Genomic DNA, 11,860 nt, shown 5'->3' on the forward strand with positions numbered 1-11,860 from the left:
TGTACGAGGACATCGCAAAGGCCCTCAACGACACCTCGAGGGCCCACTACAATGTTGTTATGGGAGACTTTAATGCTAAAGTGGGAGTACAAGATAGCGGTGAATCGAAAGTCGGACCTTACGGCTTGGGCTGCAGAAATCACAGGGGGCAAATGCTGGTAAACTTCCTCGAAGCGCAGGGGCTTTTTTTGATGAATTCTTTCTTTCAAAAGAAGCCTCAGAGGAGGTGGACCTGGCGAAGCCCCGATAACGTGACAAGGAACGAGATAGACTTTATCATCTCGAATAAAAGGCACATATTTAGAGATGTTTCAGTGATCAACAGGTTTAATACCGGAAGTGATCACCGCTTGGTTCGAGGCACTCTAAATATCAACTTAAAAGCCGAAAGATCGAGAATGATGAGGTCTACTCTCCGACCTACCATGCTCCAAGCTGCTCAAGGCTCCGAAAAGTTCCAAATGGAACTTCAAAATCAATTCACCGCGTTGGAAACCATAAGCAGCATTGATGAGAGAACCGACACGCTGGTCAAAATACTGCAAAACACATCCCGCAAGTGTTTTCCGCCACAGAGAAGAGACAACGCACCAAAACTCTCTGCTGAGACACTCGAGCTCATGAGAAAACGACGAGAACTACCATCGTTTTTGTCAGATAAGGCCTTAAACCGAACAATAAAAACGCTGACGCGACGCGATCTCCGACGCTCCAATACCCGTGCCATCAAGGCTGCGATTGAGCAAAATCGGGGATCGAAAGTGTTCGCTCGCAAGTTTGGGAGGCCGCGTCTGACAAAACTTAAAACTGAAAATGGTGGGGTCGTTACCTCTAGGCCTGAGATTATCGGAGAAGTAGAGAGGTTTTATGGGCAGTTGTTCTCTTCAAGATCGGATAAACCCATGGGAATCAGTATTGATGACCAGCGCGCCCCTCTTATGCGCCATTACTCCGAGGAGCTCCCGGTCGTTGACCAAGGAGAGATTAGGGCGGCTCTAGAACAGCTTAAAAACAACAAATCTCCGGGAGATGACGGAATCACAACAGAGTTGCTTAAGGCAGGCGGGACTCCGGTCCTGAAAGAGCTAGCAAGCCTCTTTAATTCCGTCATCCAACATGGCAAGACCCCGGAAACGTGGAGCGGGAGTGAGGTGGTACTGTTTTTCAAGAAAGGTGATAAAACCCTCTTGAAAAACTACAGACCAATCTCCCTCCTGAGTCACGTGTATAAGCTGTTCTCAAGAGTCGTCACGAACCGTCTCGCCAGACGACTTGACGAGTTCCAGCCCCCAGAGCAAGCCGGCTTTCGATCAGGCTACAGCACCGTGGACCACATCCATACTGTTCGGCAGATTGTGCAGAAGACCGAAGAGTACAATCAGCCGCTGTGTATGGCATTTGTGGACTACGAGAAAGCCTTCGACTCCATCGAAACCTGGGCAGTGCTCGACTCATTGCAGAGATGTCATATCGATTGGAGATATATCGAGGTACTGAGATGTCTGTACAACGCCGCTACAATGACTGTCCACATCCAGGACTGTAAGACGAAGGCGATCCAATTGCGCAGAGGGGTGAGACAGGGGGATGTAATATCCCCGAAACTGTTCACCAACGCGTTGGAAGACGTTTTCAAAACGCTGGATTGGACTAGGTATGGAGTCAATGTAAACGGCGAGTACATCTCACACCTTCGATTTGCCGACGATATCGTCATCATAGCAGAGTCGCTGGAACAACTCACCGAAATGCTGCGTAGCCTAGGCGAGTCTTCCCGGTGTGTCGGTCTCGGCATGAACTTGGACAAGACCAAGGTCATGTTCAATAGGCATGTCGTGCCGGGACCGATATACGTCGAGGGCAAACCTCTCGAAGTTGTTAGTGAATATACCTACCTAGGACAGATTATACAAATCGGTAGGAACAACTTCGAGAAGGAAGCCGATCGAAGAATTCGCTTGGGATGGGCAGCATTTGGCAACCTTCGTCAAGTCCTCAAGTCGTCTATACCGCAATGTTTGAAGACGAAAGTCTTCAACCAATGCGTCTTACCTGCCATGACATACGGTGCCGAAACGTGGACACTAACTGCGGGACTAGTCCACAAATTCAAAGTCGCTCAGCGTGCTATGGAGCGAGCTATGCTCGGAGTATCTTTGAAGGATAAGATCAGAAATGAGATTATCCGGAAAAGAACCGGAGTCACCGACATAGCTTGCAAAATTAGCAGGCTGAAGTGGCAGTGGGATGGTCACGTATGTCGTAGGACCGATGGCCGTTGGAGCAGACGAGTCCTAGAGTGGAGACCGCGAATCGGCAAGCGCAGCGTAGGGCGCCCTCCAGCCAGGTGGACCGACGACCTTAAGAAGGTGGCGGGCACCAACTGGATGCGGAAGGCGGAGGACAGGGAGCTTTGGCGCACCTTGGGAGAGGCCTATGTTCAGCAGTGGACAACGATTGGCTGTTGATTGAAACAGCAGTATGTTACGTGTGTTCCGGTTTGAAGGGTGAGTGAGCCAGTGCAATTACAGGCACAAGAGACATAACATCTTAGTTCCCAAGGCTGGTGGCGCATTGGTGATGTAAGCGATGGTTAACATTTCTTACAATACCAATGTAAATGGGCGTTGGTGACCATTTACCATCAGGTGGCCCATATATACCTTCGTAAGAATACGAAGGTATACAAATAACCAGTATGGTCATATATCTTATCGAAGTCCTTTTACTTATTTCAGATCTTCGTCATCAAATTTCAATATGGCGTCGAGCGATAGAATCTCTCCCTCACTTGAGTAAAGATCAGCACGTAGTGAGAGAGAGGCTGGAAAGGAAGATGAAGAAGTTAACAGTCCAGTTGGATACGATGGTCAAAGAGAGTTCGAAGAGAGTCTGCCCGAAGGAGACCTTTCAAAATACCCTCGGACAACTAAAGGAGAAAGTAAGATAATAAATGAAAAAATACTTTTAAATCTATACTCATAAATGAATTTTAAATTTACATATACGGTTATTTACAAGATTATTTTTATTTGGGGTGAAATGTTTATTGAAATAGCCAACGGCCTTTAACAATTCAGATAAAGAAATAAATATGAAAACATACAAAAAATCACATTTGATATATAATAGTAGGTAAAACTAATTAAATTTAAATAACTAAATTTTATATATTGCGTAACTATAGCTAACAGTAACAGCCTGTTAATGTCCTACTGCTGCCTTTTGATAAGAAGGTTAGACTGTTTTTTTGTTTCCCAATTTATGCTCTTCATTTAATTAATCTTTAGCTATAGTTTTTTTTTTTTTTTAAATAGCCGAGATCGCCTAGTGTTTAGAACGCGTGAATCTTAACCGATGATCGTTGGTTCAAGCACCACTGAATTTTCATGAGCTTAATTTGTGATTATAATTCATCTCGTGCTATACGGTGAAGGAAAATATCGTGAGGAAACCTGCATGTATCCAATTTTACTGAAATTCTGCTACATGTGTATTCCACCAACCCGCATTGGAGTAGCGTGGTGGAATAAGCTCCATACCTTCTCCTCAAAAAGAGAGAGGAGCCCTTAACCCAGCAGTGGGAAATTCACAGGTTGTTACTGTACTGTACTGAACTCTGTATTGTCTATTAAATTATTTATTTACTTTCAGTACAAAATCCGCGACAAGATATTACTTCTGAAGTCAACGATCGCCATAAGTTTTGTCGTTGCCGTTTTCTTCTTGCACTCGATACCGGAATTAAGTGAGTATCATCATCATCATCATAAGACGGGTAGATGAGCCACCCGATGATAAGTGGTCACCACCACAATAGACATTGGCCTGTAAGAAATATTAACAAATCCTTACATCACCAATACACCATCAATCTTGGGAACTACGTTATGTCCTTGCCTGTGCATTTACACTGGCTCACTCACCCTTCTAGCCGAAACACAATAATACTAAGTTCAATAACTTTTTATCGGATCAATAGGGGTTTTAACCCACGATCTCGGGATCTGCGGGCTTATACGGCACTAGTAACTACCAACCAAGTAGTCAAAACTCCAATAAAGCTATAAGCATCCTCTGGAAAGAATCCAAAATAAAGAAGAGATATATTTTATTATTCCTCAGATCGAGTGTCTCTCGGCTGGACAGCCCTTTTGGGCGCCATTTTGCTGCTAACGCTCGCCGATCGAGAGGACCTGGAACCGATATTGCATAGGGTCGAATGGTCTACGTTACTGTTTTTTGCGTCACTGTTCGTACTTATGGAAGTAAGTATATGTAAGTTAGAATTAATAACATGAAACGTCCCTTTGCCGAGTTAAGTCCTTCTCCCATTCCTATTATTTTGAGGAGCAGGAGGACATTATTCCATTACACTGTGTAAGTAAATACACGTGTGGCAAATTTTCATTCGACACGTGCAGGTTTCCTCACGATGTTTACCAATGAATTCGTATGGTTATGTTTATTGTATACTTTATTCTTATTGTTGATTCAAATTTAGGGAATTGTATTGGATTGAAGAATTTTATTTCTGGTAGATAGAAAGAAAGTACACAAAGGAATTTACAGTTTGTAAAGGCCCGTTAATATCTCACTGTGGAGTAAAAGCTGTCTCCTGTCAAGGAGAAAATTTGAAGCTTGTTACACTACACTGCTCCACCACGGTTAGTTGAGAAATGTTCCAAAAAAAAAACGCAGGTTTTCTCACGGTTCTTTTTGTAGATGAATTATAAATACCCGTTTGACAGATTTTTAGCCAGGTGATATCGGGTCCCAAAATGAATAAAATCAAAAATAAAGATTTTATGTTCTTATAACTACCAACTACCTTAGCTATAAAGTATCGTCTCAACTCTGAGGATAACTTAGAGAAGCTCACGAGGCTTCGTATGGCGTCATGATGTAATACTTGTCTGGAATCTTTTCCGCCTTCGTTCATTCATTTCTTTCCTTTTTTTTAATAAAACAATGATTAATTTAGCAATTGCTTTGTAACAGGCTCTTTCGAAACTTGGTCTTATCACATTCATCGGAGGTCTGACAGAATCACTCATATTAAAAGTCGACGAAAACGGTAGACTAGCTGTGGCCATTCTACTTCTATTGTGGGTGAGTTTATTAATTGTTATCACAATATTACTAATATTAGACCTTTCATAGCTTATTAATATTAGCTAAATAAAGCCTATGAGAAACATGATAACTTTGATTAATAAATAAAATATTAATTGCAGGTATCAGGCATTACCTCAGCATTCGTTGACAACATACCGCTCACGACTATGATGGTGCGCGTGGTCATCGCGCTGGGATCCAATCCCACGTTGAACTTGCCCATCACTCCACTCATTTGGTCTCTATCGTTCGGGGCCTGTTTAGGAGGTAATAAACAATACCTTCTAGAGTTCCATAGGGGGTTTTACTTGGGACCTTTATTAACATAATATATATTTTAGCTTCCAAGATTAATGGAGCATTCGCGATATAAGAAATTGTTAATTTTTATTACATCGCCAATGTCAATGGGCGGTGGCGACCACTTACCATCGGGTGGCCCATTTGCCAGTCCACTTACCTACTTCAAACAGATTAATGAACCAAAAAAATACTAATATTATTGTTTTTAATATTCTCATATATAAATTTCAGGCAACGGAACATTGATCGGTGCAAGTGCGAACGTTGTCTGCGCGGGAGTCGCTGAACAGCACGGCTACAGATTCACATTCATGCAGTTCTTCAAGATCGGTTTCCCGGTTATGATTGGCCATCTCATCGTCGCTTCCGGCTATTTGCTTCTCTGTCATTGCGTCTTCACTTGGCATTGAAAATCATAACCTATGGTAGAAACAAGTAACTCAACTGACCGTTATCATGTAACCTACCTCGGTAGAAGGAAAATTTAAGTGTATAATATAGTACGCAATCATATATATCCTATTCCAACCACAGGAGGAGTCGAGACAAATAAACAACTTTGACTTTGAAATGACGTGATATCATTGGTCGAGATCTTGAATCTATGATATTTGTTGTAATCGGAACTTTGGAAGTTAAATTAAAGTGGTTATAAATAGTTAAGTGGAATAGTATTGTATTATAAATAAAGGGTTCTTGATTAATTTATTAATCAAGAACTGTTGTAGTGCGTAATATAGCAGAATTATTAGCAAATCGCGTGGAGTGTGTAAATTTAAGGTTCGCTTATCTTTGCTTCTCCTTCGATTGGGATAGGGTGTAGGTATCAATGTATGTTTTAAACTTGACAAACTCACTTCTTCTTCCCCAAAGATATATCAAATGTATGGAGTGCCGCCAGATGTATTAACAGTGTACATTATTCTAAAATAAGTAAACCACACAACAAAATTATTTTATATATTTATATAAAACGTCTTCGTTTCTTGCTTTAAAACAAAATATTTGCAATACCAAAACACACGGCGGTAAAGCCGCCATCTTGTTGGACATGTCATCTTGTCTTTTTTTTTCTTTTTTATGACAATGACGAAGCGGTATCATCCCATTATTATTATTGACATTCCGATCAATGAATTAAATTAAATGTTATTTGACAACAAATGTCATTCAATTTTCATGTTGACATTGTTTTGACGTCACGGTTTAACCACAGTGTAAATTAATCCTAGAAATGCGAATATACCATTAAGATAAATATGTCAATAAAAACTAAATAAAACAGTAGTTGATTGTTATAAATACATTGTATAGAATTTACTTGATTTTTTTAACATGGTTTATATTTTTACTTTAGTAAATAATATATTTGCAAACAACACAACACTATTAGCTTAGATTTATTCAATCAATCTACAAATCGGTTTATAAACCTTTTATAATATGTACTTTGTTATGTAATAAGAAATAGTCATAAGTATAATCCGTTCGTGTTGTATTGACGTCACTATCAGGTTGATGGGCAAAATGGCACACCAATAAACAAGCTCTTTTTTTAATCGATTGGTACTTTTGCTTGTTTAACTCTACATATCGTGAGGTCAATGCAATTATACAATAATGCCTAGTACTAAGTAAAGTCCGTTCGTTGAGAGAACGCGTTCACGGCTAGATATAGATATTTATAATAGAGTTCCGCTGTCTATACTTGAGTTGCTACTAAGGAGGTTTATATTAGCTATTAAAATAATTTCATAACTATAAATCTTATTACTCCGTTTCTGAATATATATCTGACAAAATGCATCGATTGAATGATTGCTGGAACTCGTGTAGAAACTAAACAATTGTGAGTGATTTATATAAATTTGTATTTAGTTGCTATTTAGCTTCTGGCCGATTAATCTCGGTAGTCACTTCAATGTTACGTAGTTCATTCGATAAACGGGCTCTCAACGGGCGGATCCAATATTTGTAAATAGGTTGTGTAAAAACAATTTAAATGAGTTAAATTAAGATTTAATTTCATTGAATCTATGTACCTTTATATACCTGTGATAGTTGATCATTATGTACTTAAATTCATGTACATATATTTAAAGTGTTGAAATGTTTAGAGGACTTATTCAGACCTGGTTAGTAGAAAGTGTATAATGTCACACAGCTGGGCAGACGCGGATTAACCGTTTATGTAATGTATATATCTGGGTCCGGCGCCACCTGGAGTAATTAAGCTGCAAGGAAACATGAACCGGTTTCAGATGGTTTATAATTCCTACAGTGCCAATATCTATGTGTGATGGTGACAACTTAATATAAATTAGAAAATGAACCGGTAAACGATCCTAAACACCGTAAAAATACCCAAAATATGCGGAAAAGACTATCAGATTGTTCACTTGATCCAGGATTGTTTTATTGTCGTTAGTTCAATTCAGGAAGATCCGTGTCACTATTGCAGCTTACATTGCTCCAGAAACGGATTTAGGGCATCCCGGGATATAGCCCTAGGTTCCAACATGAGAGGGGCATCCGCAGAAAGATTAAATATTTTTAAACTAATTACTTTTATTCAATTTATTTTTACAATATATATACAGTATTTTTATAATATGTTCACACTTTACCATTTTAGTTGACTAATATTTATTGCTCAACAAAATTGAAAACTCTAAAGTTAAAAGACAGCAAACTATCTAAGTTATTCCAATTCATTGTTAGTCTGTTCGGACCTCTTAAGTAGCTTTTGATTGAGCGGTTGAACATCAAAAATCGCCTCTTCTTAACTCGCTGATAAGAATCTTATAACTATGACAATTGTATAATTTTTGTCTTTTTTTATAATTTGGGTAGGCGGACGAGCATACGGGTCACCTGATGGTAAGTGGTCACCAACGCCCATAGACATTGTAAAAATATTAATCATCGCTTACATCGCCAATGTGTCAAACCTTGAGCACTAAGATGTTATGTCCCTTGTGTCCATAATTACACTGGCTCACTCACCCTTCAAACCGGTACACGACAAAACCAAGTGCTGTTGTTTCGCGGTAGAATATCTGATGAGTGGGTGGCACCTACACAGACGAGCTTGCACAAAGCCACCTGTAAAAAGTCCAGTCTGTTCCACAAACGAATTCCTATCTTTGTCTAAGTCTGTTGTGTAAACTATTAAATTTGTTAACTATGAAATAAAGAAGGTTTATTTAAAAAGTGTGTATATAAAATAATATATGTATATTGCTTTATTTATATCTAATGTAATCGTAGTAGTATATAAAGTGATAATTATTTAATAAAAATACTTTTAGAAATAATCGTGTCCTTAATACGACGATCGAATTATATTTTTGATTTGACAGTTTAATTTTGATCATAAGGGACTGTCAAATAAGAAATTAAAGATTTCTTCTCAGTAACAACCTGTGAATGTCCCACTGTTGGGCTCAGGCCTCCTCCTTTTTGAGAAGTAGGTTTGGATCTCATTCCACCACGCTGCTCCAATGCAGGTTATGGAATACACATGTGACAGAATTTCAGTGAAATTAGACAGATGCAGGTTTCCTCACGATGTTTTTCTTCATGAAAATTCAGTGGTGCTTGAACGGGTTTGAACCCACGATCATCGGTTAAGATTCACGCGTTCTTATCACTGGGCCATCTCGGCTGTACGATTTCTTCTAATTAAATTTTATATTTAAATGCTAAAGCTTATATATTATTATGTTAGATTTATAATAATTATTCGAATTAAAAATGGAGTTAACAAGAATCTATCAAAAGTGATTATTTTGACGTTTCTTTGTTTATTCATTGCATTAAAATATTTTTAAAAAAATACTGGATATACATATAGACTTTAAATTGAACAGAATTGTTTTGAAAACTAGATCGTATTTTTATATAATATATTAATACAAACAATAATATTGTTAAATAAAATACATTAATAGTAATAAGTATGCAACTTAATAATATGAATGATATTGTTTTCTCGTTTGTATTACTCGATTATACATATATAATAATAACGATTGTAAAGCTAATCGATGATAAACATCGATTTCGATCAAGTGGTAGTTTTTGAAAGGTGGCAGTACTTACATAAATATTGCCATTATATAAATAACACCTTAATACTTATTTATTGATGTGCCTTCCGGAAAACATACAGCATTGCTGTGAAGAAGCAGTCGTATACTTACTTTAATCTGTGGTCGATTGAACCCGGACTTAAGAAGGAATCTCTTACAACCCGGGTTCCTTCAAACGAGGCGTGAAGAGGCATCTTGCGGGCCGGCAAGGCGGGGACGGCTAGTACAGAACATTCTTCCCGACTGTACTGGCCGTCGTCGCGTTTGGACTCTACTACCACTTACCATCAGGTGGAGTAGAGTCATTTGCCATCCCGGGGCATATAAAAAATAAAAAAAAATCGTTTGATTTCTCATACAAATGTGCCGGACTTTCTCCAACCTGGAGACTGGATGACAAAGATCGACATTTCGCAGCCTTACTTTCATGTCCCTATGGCAAAATCATACAAACCCTTTCGCAGAATCAGTTATCAAAACCGTATTTACGAGATGACGTGCCTGCCTTTCGGTCTAGCTTCAGCACCGCATCTTTTCTCTTCCATCACATGCATGGGTCGCGGAGACCCTGAGTGCGAATGATTGTCGAGTGCTAGTCTACCTAGACGACTTTCTTCTGGTGCATCAAAACCGACCCAAGTTGAGTCTTCAGGCTGCGGAAGCCGTAAGACACTTGGAATTATTGGGTTGGAAAGTAAATTTCCAGAAATCTGTCCTGACTCCCACACAAGACTTGGAATATCTAGGGATACGATGGCTAACGGCCAAGAACAAAATGACAGATTATTCAAAAGACACACATGAGTCTACGACAATTACAAACAATGTTGGGACAGCTAAACTTTGCCAACTTTGTCATCCCACGGGGCAGACGACATTGTCGCAATTTGCAAATCTTCTTGCGACGGTTCGACAAGAGATTTCCCCGCCAAGTGCAACGTATCCCGCAGAACTTTTACCGAGAAATGGTGTGGTGGCGCGGAGTCACTTAACACTCGTTACCGATACACAAGGAACCGGCTACCCATTTTCTGGCAACGGATGCCTCAGATGTGGGTTGGGGTGCTCAACTGGACGGAAAAGTGAGGTCAGGGAACTGGTCACACTACCAGAGAAAATGGCACAGCAACAAGAAAGAACTATTCGCCGTTTTCGCTGCTATCAAAATGAACTCAAAAACGCTAGTAAAGTCACATTTACTGATTCAGTCCGACAAGCGAACATTGATAGCGTATATCCGAAAAGAAGGCGGAACCAAGTCTTTAGCGTTGCTGGAACTGGAACATTCAAACTTCTCCAGTTAGCGGACAAATTCGAAATAACGCTGTCAGCATATTACCTCCCGGGGAGGTACAACATAATAGCAGACAGGTTGTCACGTGGAAAGGACCCGGCGGAATGGCACCTGACACCCGATGTGACCGCGGAAGTCTTCCAAAAATGGGGACTTCCCGAAATAGATCTGTTCGCATCAAAAAATACAGCTGTTGTGCGAAACTACGTATCAATAGATTGCAAAGATCGATCGGCATGTTATATAGACGCCTTCAACAGACCCTGGACTTACCGGATCGCCTGGGTGTTTACACCCCCCAGCCTACTACCCAGGGTGTTGGCTCATCTAACCAACGGCATGGGAACTTATCTAGTAATAGCGCCAGAGTAGCCTCAAGTGTTCTGGCTACAAAACCTGAAATCGAGGGCACTAGAGCAACCGCACATTATGTGCCGAGAGGAAAACATACAGCATTGCAGAAAGTACTTCCTGGTAAAGAACCGTGCAACCGCACGAGCTTCAGAATCTCTCGGAAGTTCTTATAGATTCAACCCCCTCCACCAGTGCAGTGCAGGCGAATACATATATATATATATATATATATATATGCGCCGCCCACCCCCAATTTTCCAGACTTTCAGGGCTAATGTCTACACTGGTGGAGGGGGTTGCGATGTTGTCACATCATGAAGGAAAACATACAGTTTTCCTCTCGGCACATAATACCGGTTTTATTTTTATGTAAAACCGTAATATTTTTACACATCAACAAAATTTGTTTACTGTTATAAATTTTATTATAAATAAAATAAATTCTTATATATATAATAAATTATACTTTTAATTAAGTTTGAACAGGTGATGATGGTTTTTAATGATAAATGAAATAAAATATATAAGTTTTTATACGCAGTATTCTATGGTTAAAAATTAAAAAAAAAGTATTATACACATTATTACTTATATATTATATTTATTTCACCTAGTTCTGGTGCTTTTTGTCAATTTTCATTTTAATCAACAATTCATAATATTATATTAATTTTATGCAAATTTAATAAGGAGTAAA

At 39.3% G+C, this 11,860-nt stretch overlaps 2 protein-coding genes across 7 annotated transcripts in view; one reads left to right on the forward strand and one right to left on the reverse strand.

Moving 5' to 3' along the window:
- The window catches only part of LOC126778809 (P protein-like), a 50,088-nt gene extending 41,350 nt beyond the window's left edge, over window positions 1-8,738 (forward strand). For 4 of the 5 annotated variants that reach the window (XM_050502502.1, XM_050502499.1, XM_050502501.1 and 1 more), the window contains 6 exons: window positions 2,739-2,941; window positions 3,655-3,748; window positions 4,126-4,268; window positions 5,002-5,112; window positions 5,238-5,385; window positions 5,653-8,738. In XM_050502502.1, coding sequence (XP_050358459.1) covers window positions 2,739-2,941; window positions 3,655-3,748; window positions 4,126-4,268; window positions 5,002-5,112; window positions 5,238-5,385; window positions 5,653-5,831 — 878 coding nt within the window. In that variant the 3' untranslated portion in view covers window positions 5,832-8,738. Of the gene's footprint in view, window positions 1-2,738; window positions 2,942-3,654; window positions 3,749-4,125; window positions 4,279-5,001; window positions 5,113-5,237; window positions 5,386-5,652 lie in introns of all 5 variants that reach the window. The other variant, XR_007670235.1, reaches the window with a different exon arrangement.
- Window positions 1-11,860, reverse strand: part of LOC126778799 (interaptin) — a 301,055-nt gene that overhangs the window by 240,710 nt on the left and 48,485 nt on the right. The gene's annotated exons all lie outside the window — the stretch shown is intronic.

The sequence above is a fragment of the Nymphalis io genome, chromosome 27 (genome assembly GCF_905147045.1).
Source record: "Nymphalis io chromosome 27, ilAglIoxx1.1, whole genome shotgun sequence".
In the NCBI taxonomy this organism is placed as follows: domain Eukaryota; kingdom Metazoa; phylum Arthropoda; class Insecta; order Lepidoptera; family Nymphalidae; genus Nymphalis; species Nymphalis io.